The sequence below is a fragment of the Rhinatrema bivittatum genome, chromosome 1 (genome assembly GCF_901001135.1).
Source record: "Rhinatrema bivittatum chromosome 1, aRhiBiv1.1, whole genome shotgun sequence".
Lineage (NCBI taxonomy): Eukaryota > Metazoa > Chordata > Amphibia > Gymnophiona > Rhinatrematidae > Rhinatrema > Rhinatrema bivittatum.
Window position 1 is genome coordinate 4,336,590 of NC_042615.1, and position 22,079 is coordinate 4,358,668.

Sequence of the window (22,079 nt, forward strand, 5' to 3'; positions counted from 1 at the left end):
GAATACCAGCAGCTGACAGTCCGAGTGCAGGAGATCGCGCCAGGTTATTATTATTTCACCTCACTCTTTATCTTCCAGTCTTCTAGTTCTGCCACATATGTCCCCATTTTGTCAAAGTCTGTATTTTTGAAATTCTAAACGCAGGTCTTTGTGTGACTTCTCTGTATCTTATTTGTGATATCAAACCATACCATCTGATGATCACTGGGTCTGAGGTGGGCACCCACCCGGACATTAAAGACATTATCCCCAATACTGTTCATACCCCAGATCAGTCCATACACATGGGATTTTCATCCCTACCAGCAGATGATAGAGAAAAGTAATCACACTGTGCCTCTTAAGGTAGCGTGCCACCTGCAGTTGCTTAGTATTTCTCTGTCTCCAGCAGATGGTAGAGACAGAGAAGAAAAGTAATCACACTGTGCCTCTTAAGGTAGCGTGCCTCCCGCAGTCGCTTAGTATTTCTCTGTCTCCAGAAGATGGTAGAGACAGAGAAGAAAAGTAATCACACTGTGCCTCTTAAGGTAGTGTGCCTCCTGCAGTCGCTTAGTATTTCTCTGTCTCCAGAAGATGATAGAGACAGAGAAGAAAAGTAATCACATTGTGCCTCTTAAGGTAGCGTGCCTCCTGCAGTCGCTTAGTATTTCTCTGTCTCCAGAAGATGATAGAGACAGAGAAGAAAAGTAATCACACTGTGCCTCTTAAGGTAACATGCCTCCTGCAGTTGCTTAGTATTTCTCTGTCTCCAGAAGATGATAGAGACAGAGAAGAAAAGTAATCACATTGTGCCTCTTAAGGTAGCGTGCCACCTGCAGTCGCTTAGTATTTCTCTGTCTCCAGCAGATGGTAGAGGTGCAAAACCTGCAGTCAGACTTTGGAGACAAAGATTTTCTCCCAGGGGTGCTAGGTTCTGTTTCCAGGACTATCCCCCTTGTAGAGAAGGGTTGAGCAAGGAGTCAGTGACCCTTGTGGAGTTTGGACCCAGTCCTGGAGGGGCGTTTGATAGCCAGTGGTGCTGGTTCCCTCACCCCCTAATCCTCCTTCTCTCTGGCGGATCCTGCTTCCCCTTCTTGGAAGAAAGCATCAAAAGAAAGTATTCTTTTTTTTAATTTTGCATGAGAACTTAGTGTTTGTTTATTTTTAAAATGTTTGGCCCTTAAAAAAGAAAAGATAAGTGAAAAAAGCTTAAGAGCGGTGTCAGCGTCGCACGTCTGAGTGGATGCAGAGAGCGTTTCTGAGCCGGATTCCTGCTGGTGCGGAGAAGGTAAAACAGAGATTGCCCGAGGGTGCTTGGGGGCCACGTGTTTCAGTTATGTCCTGTTCCCACTGAGTGCGGGAAGCAGGACCTGACCTAGCCCATTGTGCTCGCAAGGGAAGGCCAGGAGCCTCGAGAGCAGGTGCAGTTGACTTTGGCAACGAGGAGGAAGACTTGGGAGTCTTCCTCCTCAGTGGAGACTCACGTTGCATGGCAGCCTCGAGGTCCAGAGGCAAGGCACTGTCCGAATCTGTGCCCAGATGTTAGTCTCTTTCTCCCGTGGCTCAGGGGAGCTAGTAGGGAGATAACACAGGCGATTCTCGTTCGCTCGTTCTCCTAGGTGGGGAATTCTTCGGATGACCGGGTGGCCTCAGGAATAGTCCCTGGGGGCCCGGTTAAGCGAGCCGATAGCGTGGAGCCCATTTTCTGTCTGTCAGCTGCACAGGATAGGAAAGGGGGCTGGTTCCCATGGACTCTGATGGGGGCCACCAGCTCAGATCCAGCCTGCTTAGGACCTATTTGGGCAGACAGACAGGATAAGGCAGGGAGGGCTGCCCAGAAGAAACTTTCAGCAGAGGGCGGAGGCTGGTCATTTTCCTTTCCAGCCCGGCAAGTCAAGATGGTTCAGGGACACCGTTCAGGACCCTCTCAGCCTATACTCGCCATAATAAGTGGGAAGGCAGGTTGTGAGGGGTGTGTTCAGCACGCCCCAGGCTGGGACCCTGGTTATGAGCTGCGGGAGGGGGTGATGTTTCTGGTTTTCCACCGCTGCATTTATGTAGAGTCTGGCTTGTTTTATTTATTCATATTTGATTTATATTCCACTTTACTGCACTTCAAAGCAGGTCACATTCAGGCCCTGTAGGCATTTCCCTATCCCCAGAGAGTTACAATCTGATTTACTGAGGCTTTTCTTCCACTCCGTGTCTATGGGAAAAAAAGCTTAGCCTGTGAGGCTCTACGTTTCTTCCTGAAACAGTGGAGGGTAAAATGATTTCCCCGTGGAGCTGAAGTGGAATTTGAACCCGGGTTTCCCTGGGTCGTAGCCCCGCTAAAGCTACTTGTTCCACTTCTCAGTTTGCTTTCTGACTATACATTTCTATTTATACTTCATGGTCTCTTTTTTTCTGAATTTTGTGAGAGTGAGTCTGTGTTCTGGATGTGTAACTGAGGTGGGGCGTTCTTCTACAATGTGGTTTCTGTGTAGGGATTTGTAGCAGTCTGGTTTGTTCTGCTTTCCTAACAGGAGGTGTTTTAGGGTCTGGAGTAATATTTTCAGTGTTGTCTTTTCACAGATAGTGTTGTTGCTATTTGAGTGCTAACAGTTAGTGCTGTTTTGGTCTGGAAAGTTTACTATGTTGTTGTCATTCAGTTTGTTCATGGCTTTCTGAGGGCCAAACTCACAGCTAACACACATTACAATATACCTAATACCATATGGGTTCCAAGTATCTTTTTCTGCAGGGTTTTCTAGATGGCACTACAGCAATGCAGGTTTTCTGTACAAAAAATGGTGCTGGCTACAGGGCCCAGTTGCCACCATTTCTATATACTGGTAGGTGGGACAGGAGCACCTGCAGATCACTCCTGCACAATTTAGGATTTTGGATCTACGGATGGTGCAAGATAAGTCGAGGGGGTGTCTCAGTTTTGAAAGTTTGGTTTTTGAAACTCATGCTTTAATAAATTAGTTAGTATTTAAGATGCCACCTGAGAACAACCTTGACCAAGGGTTAACTGTTTGACTCCCTCCCACCCCTAGGTTTGTTTTTCTGATATAGTCAGCCTAAAAACATAATTGGCAACAAGATAAATTAGTAAATTGGTATTTCCTTAGGTGTTATCCATCAAATAAATTTACCAAAATGAGGACTATCCAATTGTAACTGATGTGGAGCCTTTATTCTGATGGAAATCATCTGGAAACGTAGGGCTTGCCCCATTTGCTCAGAACTCTCTTTCTTGAAAAAGGAGCTGGCTGAAGTTAAAGCTGAATTAGATGCAATAAAGAAAGTTTCACCCACTTTACATTATTCAGGAATTAATTCCCCATTACCACAGAAAAATCAAAAGTCAAGGAAAATGGATTTACAGTGGGCTCAGGTAGGATAAGACCTGTGACCCACAGACACCCGTTGTTGACAGCTGTGCAGCCCACAAGTCTACCCCCCACTCACAAAGGGCATTAAGGAACTCAAAAAACAACAGAATTACAGTGGGCTCTGGTAGAATTAGACCTGTGATGCGGAGACACACACTGTATCAAGTGCAACAAGTACAAAAAGCCTTCTCTGTATGAAATACTGAAGAAGCTCTTGAGAAGGAGATTGAAATGTTATCTGAAAAGAAAGAAGAAACCCAATGCATACAGAAATTCCATAATACAATCAGTAACCAAAGGAAAAAGCTCACTACGCTGGGTGACTCAGTCATCAGAGGCATTAATCTGGGAACTCTCAGCGAGGGAAACACTACAGTTAAAAGCCTCCCAGGATCATCGGCCAGCAGAAATGCTATTCAAATAGCCAGGGACAGTAGGACATTAGAATGTCACCCCCCCAAATACAAATACAAATGCAATAAAAAAGGGCAAAGTGGATAACAAAAGTCAGCTAAAGAAGTCACTCAGAGAGTCCAAGAAAAACAGTAACCTGTACCAGAACAGCTGGAAAGCTATGAGCCAAATGCTCGAAGTTTGGGCAATAAAATCCCAGACCTGCAAGCCCTAATAGTGGAGGCAGACTTGGACGTTGTTGCTATCACAGAGACATGGTTCACAGATTCACATGATTGGGATACGGCCATACCGGGATATAACTTGTTAAGAAAGGACAGAGAGGACAGAAAAGGGGGAGGAGCAGCTCTTTATGTCAAAAACAATATCCAAGCAACTGAACTGCAGGGAAAATGGGGCAAAGAAGAAGCTTTATGGGCCGTCCTAAAAAAAGATGATGGGGAATCCATTTTTATTGGCATGGTTTACAGGCCTCCAAATCAAATGGAAGAGCTGGACAGAGATCTGATTGAAGACATCCAAAAGATGAGTAAGAAGTGGTGATTGTTGGAGATTTTAATCTGCCGGATGTAGTCTGGAGAATCCCTTCTGCAGAACCTAACAGGTAGTAGAGAGACAGTGGATGCACTGCAAGGGGCTCTGTTCAAACAAATGGTAATGGAGCCTATGAGGGAGGGAGTTATACTTGATTTAGTGCTCACTAATAGAGATAATGTCTCTAATATTTGGGTGCGTGCCCACCTCAGCACCAGTGATCATCAAACAGTATGGTTTCATATCACTAATACGTTACAGAGAAGTTGCACAAAGACCAGGGTTTTGTGTTTCAATGGGGAAGTACCTGGAGGAAGAACTAGAAGGCTGGGAGAATATGAGAGATGTGGAAAACAGTAGGCCAAACTAAAAGGAGCAATTACTGAAGCGACTAATATACATGTAAGAAAAGTAAAGAAAAGAATGAAACCTATCTGGTTCACAAAGGAGGTGGCTGATAAATTAAAAGATAAAAGAACAGTGTTTAAGAAATATAAAAGATCCCAAAGGGAGGAGCACAAGGAAGAATATCTGGTAGAACTGAGGGAGATGAAGAAAGTAATCAAGATAGTGAAAAGTCAAGCGGAAGAAAGGATTGCCAAAGAGGTAAAGAGAGGTGACAAAACATTTTTCAGATTCATCAGTGAAAGGAGAAAAGTTCAAAGTGGTATAGTGAAGTTGAAAGGTGAAAAGGATTAATGTGTGGAGAGAGATGAAGAAATGGCAGAAATATTAAACAAATACTTCAGTTCAGTGTTCACTAAAGAAGACCCTGGAGAAGGACCGTCGCTAGTTAACAAGAAACTGGAGGGGAGTGGAATGGATAAAACTCCATTTACGGAAGAAAATGTAGGGGAAGAGCTAGGAAAACTGAAAGTGGACAAAGCCATGGGGCCTGATGAGGTCCATCCCAGGATACTGAGGGAGCTCAGAGATGTGCTGGTGGCTCCGCTGAGTGACCTGTTCAATAGATCCCTGGAAACCGGAGTGGTACTGAGTGATTGGAGAAGAGCGGCAGTGGTCCTGCTTCACAAGAGTGAGAGCTGAGAGGAGGCAGGAAATTACAGGCTGGTTAGCCTCACCTCAGTGGTGGGAAAAGGAAGGAAAGGATAGTGAACTATCTACAAGCAGCAGAATTGCTGGACCAGAGGCAGCATGGTTTCACCAAGGGAAGGTCCTGTCAGACAAATCTGATCAGGTGACTAAGGAATTGGATCAAGGAAGAGCGCTTGGATTTATTATATTTTGTAGGGTATGGGTGGATCCTTGGACACTGTGGCAGCTGACCACGCCCATGGGGGGAAGTCCCATGAGGGGCCACAGTCAGGCTCAGCTCTGGACACACAAACACAGATTATATCTTTTATTAGACAGTTTATGAAGCCACCAGAGGTGGCGGTAGTGAGTAGAAGATGGAGTCCGGCTGGGTTAGTATTCCTCAGGCGCTGGAACAGCGGCTCCTCCGGTAGCAGTACTGTAGGAAGAAGAACTGAGAAAATGAGTACACTGAGATATTCACAGAGTCCCCAGTATGGAGAAGCCCCGAGATAGGGAGAGCTGGCCCTCGAGGAGCGAGTACCAGATCCCTGGGCACAGAGACTCGTTGGCAAGTACTCACGCAGCAGTTCTCCGTAGAAGATGGCACTGATGCTGGAACGGAGACAGGCCCTCGAGGAGCAAGTACCTGGTTCCAGGGAAACAGCTTTGAGGAGTAGATGGTATTAGTACTTACAGATGGTGTCTGTAGCGAATTCTTCCAAGTAGAAAAGGAGATGGACACAGGCAGCGAGTCAGGGAACATGGGCCCTCGAGGAGCGAGTACCGGTTCCTGATAGCGACCTGAAAGAAGCAGAGAGGCCCCCGAGGAATGGGTACCTCGTTAACAGCAAAGAGTCCAAATAGAAGTTGGAGGCAGAGTAGCTGGGTATGGAGAGCAAATCCCATCTATAGGAATTCCCTTGCTAACTCAAAGGCTAGCAATAAACAACAGGCTTAAATATCCGGGCAGTGTGACTTCATCACAGGGGGACGCTCCTGAGGTTCGCGCCATAGAGGAAATAAGAATGAGGGCCACTCGGCACGCTCACCCTAAGATACCTGAGGAGCATGGCGGGATGCAGCACCCAAGCCGGTCCGGGAACGCCGGAGAGGATGGCGGGCAGACGCCATGGCAGCCAGACGTCCACAGGGAGCAGGAGTCACCGCAGAAAAAGAAAGGTAGGCGGAGGGAAGCCGTTGGGCCGCGACTGTTGCAACAGGATTTTAGCAAAGCTTTTGATACGGTCCCGCAAAGGAGACTTGTGAATTAAATGAGAAGCTTGGGAGTGAGTGCCAAAGTGGTGGCATAGATAGCAAACTGGTTGAAGGACAGAAGACAATGTGTGATGATAAATGGAACTTATTCTGAAGAGAGAGTGGTGATGAGCGGAGTGCCGCAAGGATCGGTGTTGGGACCAGTCCTGTTCAATATCTTTGTGAGCGACATTGCGGATGGGATAGAAGGTAAGATTTGTCTTTTGCGGATGACACTAAGATCTGCAACAGAGTGACATGCCGGAAGGAGTGGAGAGAATTACACGGGATTTAAAGGAAGCTGGAAGACTGGTCGAAGATATGGCAGCTGAGATTCAATGCCAAGAAGTGCAAAGTCTGCATATGGGGTGTGGAAATCTGAAAGAAATGTATTCGATGGGGGATGAAGGGCTGATGTGCACGGAGCAGGAGAGAGACCTTGGGGTGATTGTTTTGCCGACTTCAGATCGTTAAACACTATGTGACAAGGTGATAGCTAAAGCCAGAAGAATGCTGGTCTGCATAGAGAGAGGAATATCGAGTAAGAAAAGGGAAGTGATTATCCCCTTGTACAGGTCCTTGGGGAGGCCTCACCTGGAATACTGTGTTCAGTTCTGGAGACCGTATCTCCAAAGAGACAGAGACAGGATGGAGGCGGTCCAGAGAAGGGCAACCAAAAAGGTGGAGGGTCTTCATCGAATGACTTATGAGGAGAGATTGAAGAATCTAAATATGTACACCCTAGAGGAGAGGAGGAGCAGAGGTGATATGTTACAGACTTTCAGATACTTGAAAGGTTTTAATGATCCAAAGTCAATGACAAACTTTTTCCGTTGGAAAAAAATCAACAGAACCAGTGGTCACGATTTAAAACTCCAGGGAGGAAGACTCAGAACTAATGTCAGGAAATATTTCTTCACGGAGAGGGTGGTGGATACCTGGAACGCCCTTCTGGAGGAAGTGGTGAAGACCAAAACTGTGAAGGACTTCAAAGGGGCGTGAGATAAACACTGTGGCTCCATAAAGTCTTGAGGTTGTGAATGAAGAGAAGTGGCATGGGGGTGGCTTGCAGGAATGACGGCTACTACCTGGTGATTAATACCCTTATTCAATAAAACATACACACGTGTTAATGTGACTCTAACATTGCTCTATGCTTCAACAACGGCAAGAGGAAATGTGGGAAAAAGGATTTACATTCACAAAAAAAAGCGTGAGAGTAGCTTGCTTGTTGTGGCGGTTTGTGATGGGGTCTATATCCCAAGCCAGAGGGGCCAGTTAAACACCCCAGAACTAAGAGTCCGAGAGAAGAGGGGAAAGAAAATACCGCAGCACCATGCTAAAGACGTCCCTTGGTTCCTTTCCCATACGTTACAAAAGCAGAAGAAACACAGGTGAGGGAGGTTAAGGGTGGAGCTGGGGAAACCAATCCATGGCTTCAAGGGGAGGGCCAAGTGAGGAGGGGGCCTTTCCGAGCCAACCAGCTATGATTGGGGGAGGAGTTAGCTCAGGATAAAATGGACTCCCTAGTAGAGCAGTCTCAGTCTCCTGCCGGGGACTGAAGGTGAAGAACCATGCTACCTGTTGCGCTTCAAAGACTGGATCTCTGGGGCTCCGGCTGATATGGAAGACGGACGGCTGGAGGACTTTGCAGGAAGGTGAGCCGAGAACCAAAGACTGTTTTGGGATATTTGAGTGTGCTCACTTAAGGACATGGTTTGAGAGACTGCCAGCGGGTGGTTGTATCTAGGGACGAGGAAAGCATCCCAAGAGATACGGTGGGTGGTGGCAGGTAGGCCCAGTGGGGCCAGACTTTGGAACATTGGATTTGTTGGTTGGAGATGAACTTTTGAAGCCAGACTTCAGAAACTGAGTTGCTGGCTCAGTGGGGAAGGCATCTGCCTCCCATCCAGGTGGAGGGGATTCAAACCCCACCTGAGGACTTTGTAAGGGAAAATAACTTTAACTACTATTTGAGTTCCTGAGTGACCACGGCAGCTCATTCAGGGATTGCAACCCTAGAACGGACACAATTAATGAGGTGTGGACTGGTGAAGAGCATCACCACAGTTACTACCCTTAACCAAATAAGTCTGATACTTCACCTTCAATGCATATCCAGCATAGCTCTCTGCTTCAATGGCAGGGGGGAATGAAGAAAAGTGGATCTATATACAGGCAACAACCAACAAGGACTGAATTACATAGTCTGGGTAATAGCTTGCTTATTGCGGTGGTTACTACCCCTAACTAATTAAGGGGGTCATTTTTCAAAATGCGGTAAGGGCGTTTTCCGCATGCGATAGGCCTTTAATGCATGCAATCGCACCATATCATATGGTGCGATGCAAATTCCAAAACTGGGAGGAGTAGGGGGCGGAGAGTGGCTGGGTTAGGCTCCCTGCGAAGAGTATCGCACAGCCATAACGCACAGCTCTAATGTTAGACCTAATAACAGCAAAACTATGTGCTGTGAACGCAACGGCCCCAGACAGTCCATGTTGAAAGAGTGGCACTGAAAGGGGACAAGAGACCCAGGATAAGACCCAGCAGCATGGGGCCAGCCCTTGCAGGAGATGAGAAGAGATGACACCCCCGCAACATGGAGCAGGAGATGGGACAGACCTCACAAGAGACAGCAGCTGCAAAGATTGTAGGCTACTTAAAGTAGGCCGTAATAGACCGAGGCTGATGGAAGGCTTCTTAGTGAGGGTACTGCTTGAAAATACTTGACATAACACCATCCATTGTGTGTGACAGCACAGCAACTCTGTAGTGAGCACGCGCTGAGCCGTTTCTCTCCATTTAGACGGCACAGCAACTCTGTAGTGAGCACGCGCTGAGGCCGGTTTCTCTTCCATCTAGACGCACAGCAACTCTGTAGTGAGCACCGCGCTGAGCCGGTTTTCTTCCATCTAGACGGCACAGCAACTCTGTAGTGAGCACGCGCTGAGCCGGTTCTTCTTCCATCTAGATGCACAGCAACTCTGTAGTGAGCACGCGCTGAGCCGGTTTCTGCCATCCAGAGTGGCACAGCAACTCTGTAGTGAGCACGCGCTGAGCCAGTTTCTTCCATCTAGACGGCACAGCAACTCTTTAGTGAGCACGCGCTGAGCCGGTTTCTTCCATCTAGACGGCACAGCAAGTCTGTAGTGAGCACGCGCTGAGACGGTTTCTTCCATCTAGACGGCACAGCAAGTCTGTAGTGAGCACGCGCTGAGTTGGTTTCTTCTTCCATCCAGATGGCACAGCAACTCTGTAGTGAGCACGCGCTGAGCCGGTTTCTTCCATCTAGACGGCACAGCAACTCTGTAGTGAGCAACGCGCTGAGCCGGTTTCTGCCATCCAGATGGCACAGCAACTCTGTAGTGAGCACGCGCTGAGCCGGTTTTCTTCCATCTAGACGGCACAGCAAACTCTGTAGTGAGCACGCGCTGAGCCGGTTTCTTCCATCCAGACGGCACAGCAACTCTGTAGTGAGCACGCGCTGAGCCGGTTTTCTTCCATCTAGACGGCACAGCAACTCTGTAGTGAGCACGCGCTGAGCCGGTTTCTTCCATCTAGATGCACAGCAACTCTGTAGTGAGCACGCGCTGAGCCGGTTTCTGCCATCCAGATGGCACAGCAACTCTGTAGTGAGCAAGCGCTGAGCCGGTTTCTCTTCCATCTAGACGGCACAGCAACTCTGTAGTGAGCACGCGCTGAGCCGGTTTCTGCCATCCAGATGGCACAGCAACTCTGTAGTGAGCACGCGCTGAGCCGGTTTCTCTTCCATCTAGACGGCACAGCAACTCTTTAGTGAGCACGCGCTGAGTCTGTTTCTCTTCCATCTAGACGGCACAGCAAGTCTGTAGTGAGCACGCGCTGAGCCGGTTTCTTCCATCTAGACGGCACAGCAACTCTGTAGTGAGCACGCGCTGAGCCGGTTTCTTCCATCCAGACGGCACAGCAACTCTGTAGTGAGCACGCGCTGAGCCGGTTTCTTCCATCTAGACGGCACAGCAACTCTGTAGTGAGCACGCGCTGCGCCGGTTTCTTCTTCCATCTAGATGCACAGCAACTCTGTAGTGAGCACGCGCTGAGCCGGTTTCTGCCATCCAGATGGCACAGCAACTCTGTAGTGAGCAAGCGCTGAGCCGGTTTCTTCCATCTAGACGGCACAGCAACTCTGTAGTGAGCACGCGCTGAGCCGGTTTCTGCCATCCAGATGGCACAGCAACTCTGTAGTGAGCACGCGCTGAGCCGGTTTCTTCCATCTAGACGGCACAGCAACTCTTTAGTGAGCACGCGCTGAGTCTGTTTCTTCTTCCATCTAGACGGCACAGCAAGTCTGTAGTGAGCACGCGCTGAGGCCGGTTTCTTCCATCTAGACGGCACAGCAAGTCTGTAGTGAGCACGCGCTGAGTCGGTTTCTTCCATCTAGAAGACGGCACAGCAACTCTGTAGTGAGCACGCGCTGAGCCGGTTTTCTTCCATCTAGACGGCACAGCAACTCTGTAGTGAGCACGCGCTGAGCCGGTTTTCTTCCATCTAGATGCACAGCACTCTGTAGTGAGCACGCGCTGAGTCGTGTTTCTTCCATCCAGACGGCACAGCAACTCTGTAGTGAGCACGCGCTGAGCCGGTTTCTTCCATCTAGACGGCACAGCAACTCTTTAGTGAGCACGCGCTGAGTCTTTTCTTCTCATCTAGACGGCACAGCAAGTCTGTAGTGAGCACGCGCTGAGCCGGTTCTTCCATCTAGACGGCACAGCAAGTCTGTAGTGAGCACGCGCTGAGCGGTTTCTTTCCATCTAGACGGCACAGCAAGTCTGTAGTGAGCAAGCGCTGAGTCGGTTTTTTCTTCCATCTAGACGGCACAGCAAGTCTGTAGTGAGCACGCGCTGAGCCGGTTTCTTCCATCTAGACGGCACAGCAAGTCTGTAGTGAGCACGCGCTGAGTCGGTTTCTTCCATCTAGACGGCACAGCAAGTCTGTAGTGAGCAAGCGCTGAGTCGGTTTCTTCCATCCAGACGGCACAGCAAGTCTGTAGTGAGCAAGCGCTGAGTCGGTTTCTTCCATCTAGACGGCACAGCAAGTCTGTAGTGAGCAAGCGCTGAGCCGGTTTCTTCCATCTAGACGGCACAGCAAGTCTGTAGTGAGCAAGCGCTGAGCCGGTTTCTTCCATCTAGACGGCACAGCAAGTCTGTAGTGAGCACGCGCTGAGTCGGTTTCTTCCATCTAGACGGCACAGCAAGTCTGTAGTGAGCACGCGCTGAGCCGGTTTCTTCCATCTAGACGGCACAGCAAGTCTGTAGTGAGCACGCGCTGAGCCGGTTTTCTTCCATCTAGACGGCACAGCAAGTCTGTAGTGAGCACGCGCTGAGTCGGTTTCTTCCATCTAGAACGGCACAGCAAGTCTGTAGTGAGCACGCGCTGAGTCGGTTTCTTCCATCTAGACGGCACAGCAAGTCTGTAGTGAGCACGCGCTGAGCCGGTTTCTTCCATCTAGACGGCACAGCAAGTCTGTAGTGAGCACGCGCTGAGCCGGTTTCTTCCATCTAGACGGCACAGCAAGTCTGTAGTGAGCACGCGCTGAGCCGGTTTTCTTCCATCTAGACGGCACAGCAAGTCTGTAGTGAGCACGCGCTGAGTCGGTTTTCTTCCATCTAGACGGCACAGCAAGTCTGTAGTGAGCACGCGCTGAGCCGGTTTCTTCCATCTAGACGGCACAGCAAGTCTGTAGTGAGCACGCGCTGAGCCGGTTTCTTCCATCTAGACGGCACAGCAAGTCTGTAGTGAGCACGCGCTGAGCCGGTTTCTTCCATCTAGACGGCACAGCAACTCTGTAGTGAGCACGCGCTGAGCCGGTTTCTTCCATCTAGACGGCACAGCAAGTCTGTAGTGAGCACGCGCTGAGCCGGTTTCTTCCATCTAGACGGCACAGCAAGTCTGTAGTGAGCACGCGCTGAGCCGGTTTCTTCCATCTAGACGGCACAGCAAGTCTGTAGTGAGCACGCGCTGAGCCGGTTTCTTCCATCTAGACGGCACAGCAAGTCTGTGAAGAGCCCGTCCCTGTCTTCTTTCAAACATTGTCGTCTTGCCCCTTATGGGCCATTTTCTGCCTTCTTCAAGGGCCCTTCCATGCCGTGGCTTCCCACTTGGAAGGGGGGGCATTTGTTTTGGGGGCCCCTGCGGCCTTGTGAATCTGGACTGCTGCGGGGTGTTGAGCCAACGGATGGAGCTGAGGATTCTGATGGCAGGTCCGGCATTCGCTGAGGGATTTGCGTCATTACATTTGTTAGGTTGCTGATGGCTGCAGCTGTTGTGTTGGCATTTTGTGTGCTGGCTGCCATGCTTTGCTGCAAGATCCTGTTTTGTGGCTGAACAGATCCTCTCAGGACCCTTATCTCTCCCTGCAACTGCCTGACTTCTCCTCTACAGATGGCTGTGGCAGGTGCTGGTGCTGGTCCTGGCAGCGGTGTGGGTGCTGCTGGCAATGGCTGGGATGGTGGCGGAGGGCCTGATGCTGGTGGTGGCTGTGTTGGTGCCGGTGCTGAAGGTGCTGGTGGCATCTCAGGGCTCAAGCTGGGCTTGTGTCCTCCGTGTGGCTTGCTGATGGTGAGTCTGCAGGCTGCTTCCTCCTAACTGCTCGTCAGAAGGTTGCCTGCCTCCATTAATGTGTCCAGATCGAGGTCCACTTTAAATGGGTTTCTGGAGCCTAGGGGCTGGAGCAAGAACATGGCCTGTGGTTGCTCTGGCCCCTGCTCCTGCTCCTCCCACTGTGTCTCAGTGTCCATCTGAAAGGGGCTCTGGAGCATTGGTATTGAGCAGCTGCTCCCAGGAGCATCCAGGCTGCTCTCTGGGGCTTCCCGGCTGGCTCCTGGGCGTTCTTGGCTGGGACCGGCAGCTTCCTGCTCGAGAGCTGAGGAAACATAAAACAAACAAAAAAGAAGACTTAAGTACATATGCCAGCAGGTATGGATTATTCCTTTGGCATCAGAGGTGCACTTTGGTCCTTTGCAAAGTGATCATCTTATAGGGATGTGAATCGTTTTAGGACGATTAAAATTATCGTCCGATAATTTTAATATCGTCTTAAACCGTTATGGAACACAATACAATACAGATTCTAACGATTTATCGTTATAAATCGTTAGAATCGTGAGCCGGCACACTAAAACCCCCTAAAACCCACCCCCGACCCTTTAATTAAATCCCCCACCCTCCCGAACCCCCCCCCAAATAACTTAAATAACCTGCGGGTCCAGCGGCGGTCCGGAACGGGCTCCTGCTCCTGAATCTTGTCGTCTTCAGCCGGCGCCATTTTCCAAAATGGCGCCGAAAAATGGCGGCGGCCATAGACGAAAAAGATTGGACAGCAGGAGGTCCTTCCGGACCCCCGCTGGACTTTTGGCAAGTCTCGTGGGGGTCAGGAGGCCCCCCACAAGCTGGCCAAAAGTTCCTGGAGGTCCAGCGGGGGTCAGGGAGCGATTTCCCGCCGCGAATCGTTTTCGTACGGAAAATGGCGCCGGCAGGAGATCGACTGCAGGAGGTCGTTCAGCGAGGGTTCCGGCGCCTCGCTGAACGACCTCCTGCAGTCGATCTCCTGCCGGCGCCATTTTCCGTACGAAAACGATTCGCGGCGGGAAATCGCTCCCTGACCCCCGCTGGACCTCCAGGAACTTTTGGCCAGCTTGTGGGGGGCCTCCTGACCCCCACGAGACTTGCCAAAAGTCCAGCGGGGGTCCGGAAGGACCTCCTGCTGTCCAATCTTTTTCGTCTATGGCCGCCGCCATTTTTCGGCGCCATTTTGGAAAATGGCGCCGGCTGAAGACGACAAGATTCAGGAGCAGGAGCCCGTTCCGGACCGCCGCTGGACCCGCAGGTTATTTAAGTTATTTGGGGGGGGGTTCGGGAGGGTGGGGGATTTAATTTAAAGGGTCGGGGGTGGGTTTTAGGGGGTTTTAATGTGCCGGTTTTTCGATTTTCGATTTTTCGATTTTTCGATTTTTCACGGTTTTTCACGATTTTTCACGATATTTTACCCCCCCAAACGGCAACAATACGATTCCCTCCCCCTCCCAGCCGAAATCGATCGTTAAGACGATCGAGGACACGATTCACATCCCTATCATCTTATGCCAAATTATGGGGCCTTTTTACTAAAGGGTTTTTCCCATTCTGTGTCTCTGGGAGATAAAAGCCCCCCTATGTCTACACCCGCTGCTGTCTGTCCATTTATGTGAGAGGTGAACTTACCAGCGGTGGCTCATGTGATGTCTAACCGCTCCTCCATGCCCTCGAACACGTCCAGTCCCAGCCTTTCGATCAGTCGCTGCTCCATCTCTGTCACTACTATGGGACAGGGCCCCCACCTCCAGTCTGCCCCGTGTTTTTCAATCTCGCTGCAACCTTGGCCTTCAGCTGGGCTTTCACGTCCCGGTACTGATGGATGACCCGCTGTGGCGGCTGATGGCCTGGGTAATCATGCACCATGTTTGGCCTTGGCTGGGCGGTTTCTGAATAACATGGCGTAGTGCTGCAATGAGAAGCTGAATAACATGGCGTAGTGCTGCAATGAGAAGCTGAATAACATGGCGTAGTGCTGCAATGAGAAGCTGAATAACATGGCGTAGTGCTGCAATGAGAAGCTGAATAACATGGCGTAGTGCTGCAGGACACCAGCGATGAGAAGCTCGTTCCCTGTCACACTGAACCTTATGGCCCGCTGTCTCTGCCGTGGTGAAACAAGGCTGTCCAAAGGGGGTGCCACTTCCTCTCCCGGAGAGGTGTCCTCCCTGCCCTCACTCTCCATCCCGCTCTCCTCTCTCATTCACATTCCCCTCTGCCCTCTCTCTCTACGCCTATGCTGCCCTACTCCTCCACCACTCTTTCCTGCCTAACCCCTTCCCCCACCCCCCACCCCCCTATCCCTTCCCTCCTGCCTCTCCCTACTTCTCCCCCTGTCCCTACTCCTACTCCTCCTGCCCTCCTCCTCTCACTGCCTCTGCCTTCTCCTCCCACTCCTATCCTCACACCTCTTCTCTCCTCTCTTCCCAGGCCTATCACTCTCCATGCTCTCAGCACTCACACACTTCTCACCACTCACACACACACACACTCTTCCGTTGCTCCTGGTCACACTCCTCTGCTCCTCCACTCCTCTGCCATTCCACACAGGGCCGGTTCAAGGGTATTAGGCGCCCTAGGCGAAACGTCAGCTATGCCGCCCCCCCCCCCCCCCCCCGCCTCCACGCACAACTAACTTACATTGTGCATTAATGAAAATAATGAAGTCTGTATTTATAACAGAACACTTATTTGACATTTTTATGCCATGTAAACCATTGAGATGATTTGTCTTATCGACGGTATAGAAACTCTTTTATAAATAAATAAATAAAAATAAATAAAATAAACATAAACCAAAGCTATACTTGTTGCTCAAACAAAAAAAGCAGACACATCACGTAATATTAAATAATTAAAATGGCAGTCAATCAAGAAAAATAAACTTAAAAAGCCACCTTCACTTACCCCCTCCAGCAGCTCTCTTACTCCTCTTCCATGCAGGCCGTAGCACTCAGCAGAAGCAGCAGTAGTGGCTAAGCTCTATACTCATGGTCCTCTTCCTTAGGGCCCATGTCTCTCACACACACACCATACCAGTCATGCCCCCATGACCAGTTTCTGTCTCTCACACACCAATCATCTCCCAAACAGTCTTTGACACACACACCAGTCACCTTCCTGAACAGTTTCTCTCATGCCATACACACACACACAGGCTTCCCACTCCCGTGTTCCACTTACATATACGGGCTTCTCACTCTCATAATCACTTTCTCTTTCTCACACACACTCACCAGTCTCTCACTCCCATGCTTGTTCTCTCCACATGCACAGGCTTCTCATTCCCATAATCACTTTCTCTTTCTCACACACATACCCAGAGTTCTCACTTCCATGCTTTTTCTCTCTTTCACACACACACACACACACATCAGTCACATCCCTGACTGTCTCACACTCTCACACATCAGTCATCTCTCTGAGCAGTCACTTTCATTGTCTCTCACATATACACATACATCAGCTCTCTGACCAGTTTCTCTCAATCACACACACATGCTCTCGATCAAATACATTCTCTCAATCACACACAGGCTCTCAATCACACACAGGCTCTCAATCACACACAGGCTAGCTGACTGCTTCTCTCTCTTTCTCTCACTCACTTCCCCCCCCCCCCCCCCCCGAGAACAAATGGTAGCTGCGCAGCCTCCTCCAGCCCCCACAGGCCAAGAAGGAAGAATCCCATCGGCCGCAGGAGGCTCGTGCTGCTGACTCCTTTCCCGATTACCGGCTGCTTCAATTGCTCAGGGGCCGATGCTGCTGTCGCCGCTATTTTTTCATGCGGCACGGCTCTTTCTCCTCTCCCGCCAGTGGCGTAGCCAGAATTGATTTTTTGGGTGGGCACAAGGTTAACATGGGTGGGCTGTAGGCATGCAGGTCTACTAGTTGTTTTTTTACTGATAAATAATGCCAAATTATGCAGCATAGCATTCACATCTACGCCTAAGTATGAGGTTTACTTAATGATACAAACATAATTCACGGTGATTTGTGGTACTTTAGCCTTCTTATTATTACGATTTCATACACGGCTCCTACCTGTCCATAAATTTTGAGAGAGTGGTTGTGTTGCTTATATTTAAATTGCTAACATCTCAAAATATAGATATATATTTTTACCTTTGTTGTCTGATCTTTGTATTTTTCTAATCAGTTGGTCCTGGTCTCTTTTTCCCATTTTTTCCCTTATAGCTCATTTCCTAATTCCTTTTCAGTGTCTTTCTTCTATTACTGTCTTCTTCCCTTCCACACACACACACACACACATACATGCTTTCTCTCACAGACTCCCTCTCACACACTCAAGCTGTCACTCTCATATGCTCTCCCCCCCCCACCCCCCCACAAGCTCACATTCAAGTTCTCACTTTCTCACCCCCTCCCCAGGCTTATATTCTTATGCACACACAGACGCACATCCAGGCACCCATTCTCACCCACACACATAAACCCAGACTCCCATTCTCACCCACAAACCCATGCTCCCAGTCTCACCCACACATATTCAAGCTCCCATTCTCATCCATACATATACACATTTAAGGTACTATTCTCACCCACACATACACACATTCAAGCACCCATTCTTATCCACATATTCAAGCTTCCATTCTCACCCACCCACACAAACCCAGGCTCTCATTCTCACCCATATATACCACATTCACGCTCCCATTCTCACCCACCCACAAACCCAGGCTCCCATTCTCAACCACACATGCACACATTCGAGCTCCCATTCACCCACATATTCAAGCTTCCATTCTCACCCACATACACACCCCAGGCTCCAGTTTTCACCCACACACACACTCCCATTCTCATCCACACATACACCTTCAAGCACGGGCACAGCTTCTCCGCTTTCTCCCCCAGAGCAGGAAGATCAGCTGCCTCTCCTGCTGCCACCGGCCTCCTGCTATCTTCGGGCGTCGGGCCGTACTGCCCGCCGAACTTCCTGTCGGGGGGGGGGGGAGCGGAAGCGCAGGCGCACAACGTCCGCTTCCTCCCTCCCCCCCAATCAGGAAGATCGGTGGGCAGTACGGCCCGACGCCCGAAGATAGCAGGAGGCCGGTGGCAGCAGGAGAGGCAGCTGATCTTCCTGCTTTGGGGGAGAAAGCGGAAGCTGTGCGCGGCGCTTCCACTCCCCCAAACAGGAAGTTCGGCGGGCCCGTTTGGTCCGAAGATAGCAGGAAGAACGGGTGGCAGCAGGAGAGGCAGCTGATCTTCCTGCATTGTGGGGGAGGAAGCGGAAGCTGCGGCGCGGCGCTTCCGCTCCCCCCCCCGAACAGGAAGACCGGTGGCCATAAACGGCCGCAGCAGCGCTTCCCCATGTGTGCCGTGATGGCGCGCGAGGCGTGGGTTCTCTTGTTCGCTGTCGCGGGGATGGGATCCCGCGACAGCCTTGCAGTTCCGGTGCCAGTTGGGTGGGCACTTGCCCACCCGTGGCTATGCCACTGCTTCCCGCGCATCACTTCCTGTTCCGGGTCGGGGGGGGGGGGGGGGCGGGAAGAAGAAAAGGGCAGCCGCGGATGCAACAGCTTTTTTTTTTTTTTTTTTTGCACCGCGGGGCAGGGGCGGGCTGCCGGCAGCGGCTCTTTTATTTTTATCGGGGGGGGGGGGGGGGGGGGCAGCAGCCTAATGCAGCTCTTTTATTTTTACCGGGGCAGGCTACGGCTCTCTTAATTTTACCGGGGCAGTGCCGCCCCCGGGAAGCTGGCGCCCTAGGCGACCGCCTAGTTTGCCTAGTGCTTCCGCCGGCCCCTGATTCCACACAAAAAGACAAACTGGGACTTACTCACTTTCACTCCAACAAATATCACAAAAGACAAAGGGAAAAGGAAACAGATGTCAACACAAACAGTACAACTCAATCAGAAGTCGCAAAAAACTACACCACAACTCCTCTAACAGCACTACACTCCTCTCTTCTCACTCCAACGCCCGACACAGCCTCAAAGAAGGAGGTGCAGGAAGTCAGTATTTACACTGGGAAAAAAAAATAATGCGCTGCACGATGATGCACCACACACCGCTATGACGCACTGCTGCATGCGATATTTATCTCTGCGATGCGACAGGCCGCCCATTTGAATAAACACACCCCTTTTGTTTATCGCGTTGCGTTATTCACGTGGTAAACATAGCATTTTGATGAATCTAAGCCTCAGTTTGTACCTAAGGCAACGGAGAGTAAAGTGACTTGCCCAGAAGGACTGAACTTCATAATCTGGGTAAACAAATAGGCGTGGGGTGGTAGCTTGCTTATTACGGCGGTTACCACCCAAACCAATTAAGCCTGATACATCACTTTGAATGCATAAACAGCATTGCTCTTTGCTTCAACGGTAGGGGGAAGTGAGGAAAACAGGATTTACATTCAGAACAACATCCAACAAGGCATTGATTCTATGCAGTCTGGGTAACCAAGCATCGGGGGTAACTTGCTTGATGCGGCAGTTACTACCCTTAACCATTAAGCCTTATGCTTCACTTTTGATGCAACTCCAACATTACTCTCTACATCAATGACCCGGGGATGGCAGGAAATTTGAATCAAACAGTTACCAACAAGGGCCTTGAACTTGGTGGTCGTGAAACAGCTAAGTATGGGAAAATAAGTGTGGGAGCTTGCTGGGCAGACTGGATGGGCCGATTGGTCTTTTCTCACGTCATTTCTATATGTGTCTATGTTTCTATAAGGATCGGCAGTGGGATTTGAACTTTGGTTTCCCTGTTTTTTGTTTTTTTTTTAAATACCTTGATAGTTCATGGAAACTAAAAGTGGGTTAAAAGAATTTAAAATAAATACATCAATTTATTAAGAAAATTGTTAAAAACTATTGAGGCTGTAAATGAGACAATCAGGGGTTAAGATTTTAAAAGCAGCCTAAAAAGATGGGGTTTTAGACGGGATTTAAATAAGGCAAGAGAGGGAGCAGGGACGCTCCAGCTATCCAAGCACGTGGTACAAGCAGATGGAAAGCATGGAGTCAGGAACTGGCATGGATAGGAGCGACTTGCCTGATAAACGTGGCTCACAAGTAGTGGTGCAGGGAGAGATAAGAGAAGAGAGGTAGTGAGGAGCTGCAGCTGGAAGGCTTTTTAGATAAGAGGAGCTTAAAACTGTAAGTGGGAATGGATAAGGTACCAATGTACTGACTTGAGAAGGAGGGTTTCCATGGGTGTAATGACTTTACTAAACGCTAGGTGGATCTCTGCATTAAAAAGATGTGCATGCGCTGAAACATACATGTGCACTTTCAGTAGTGGTGATATGCATCTCCCGCTGCAAGGCTTATAAAATATTAGCATACGTTTAGATGCTTTCACAGCAAATCATAAAATGATTTCAAAGTTATAAGACTAGTAAAACTCACAAAAACAGTAAAGCAATAATACACTTGATCATCAGACACAAATATTAAAGATTCTTTATTCAAATGTCAAAACATAAAAATGAAACATCAAGACAGAATAATACAAAATTCAAACTAATTCATACACATTGAAAACCACAAAAATAATCTAAAGACTCATAAATTAATAACATGAAAAACATACACCTATACTAACTGAAGCCCCCAAAAAAACAACTATGTATAAAAAACATACAAAAAAGCAAAGAAAAAATAGTATATATTTATATACATACCCACAGGGGCAATGAACATAGAAATGTACAAAAAAAAATTCAAGAAAAGTAAAAAGGGAAAAAATATTTAAAAAGGAAAGAGAAAAAGAGAAAAAAAGAAAAGATCATCAAAACAGAGCCTTGAAGAAGGGTTGTGTCTTGATGATGTCAATAGGCTATCTGGCAGATTATTGAAGATTATTATTCAGCTTTAGATTGGTTGAGTACTCTTTTGCCTTTTTAAAACCTTTTTTGAAGAAAGATTTTTTTCTTTTTGTTTCCCTTTTTCCTTTTGTCAAATTTTTTCCCCTTTTTATTTTTGTTGAATTTTTTATTTTTTTGTACATTTGTGTTGGTAGTGTTCCTTGACCTGTATATATGTGTGTGTATGTGTAGTTACTTTGTGAGTCTTTAGATGATGATTGTGATTTAGTTTGATTTTGTGTTATGCTGTTTAGATGTTTCATTTTTGTTATGCTTTGGACATTTGAATCTTTTGGTATTTTTCTGGAATGATTTAGTGTATGGCTTTCCTTGTGTTTCTGTAACTTTAGATGCACCTTCTTATACATATACTCTATGTGCCAGCTCAGGCACACTATTGAAAATTACCCCCTTAGTTTCTTTATATTTCTATTTATCATTAAGTTTTGCCACTTTGTCATTCTTTGTTTTCTCTGTTTTATGGCTGTAGTGCCTCTCCTCTTTCTGGCTTTGCAAAGTAGAAGCTGTTTGGGAAGCGAGTCCCTGTCTGCAGTCTTATTTTTTTTTGCAGGCTTGCTTGCTGAGCCCCTCCTGCTGCCTCCTGACTAAACACTCAGCAGCTTCTCCCTTTTCTCCGCACTGTGTCGTTTCCCAAGGGAGATAAAGAACATCTCCCTCATCCTTTGCAAGAACAGAGTTCTTGAGCATGTTTTCGTCCCCCCAGGTATGTGAAAGAGCTTTCTGGACGGCCACTCTGAAGGAATTCCAGGCCCCATTTGGTTGGATGATGTCAGCTGTTCAGGCCAGGAGTCCTCCATCCTGCAGTGCTCCAGGCGAGAGTGGGGCAAGCATGACTGCAGGCCATGCGGAGGACGTGAAGCTTACCTGCTATCCAGACAATGCTGATCACAGGATCTCGCTGGGTACGTTCAGTCCTGGGTGTCGAAAAAATGCCTGGGTGCAGGGTATGGGCAATAGAGGGTCTCTCCAGCGAATAAACAAGTTAGAATTTTGTATTGTTTTAT

General features: G+C 48.8%; 1 protein-coding gene across 1 annotated transcript in view; it reads left to right on the forward strand.

The window, feature by feature from the left end:
- The window catches only part of LOC115082116 (neurotrypsin-like), a 67,181-nt gene extending 53,984 nt beyond the window's left edge, over positions 1–13,197 (forward strand). The window contains exon 7 of the mRNA XM_029586382.1: positions 13,023–13,197. Within this exon, the coding sequence (XP_029442242.1) occupies positions 13,023–13,197 (175 nt within the window). The remainder of the gene's footprint in view (positions 1–13,022) is intronic.
- The last annotated feature ends 8,882 nt before the right edge of the window (positions 13,198–22,079 follow it).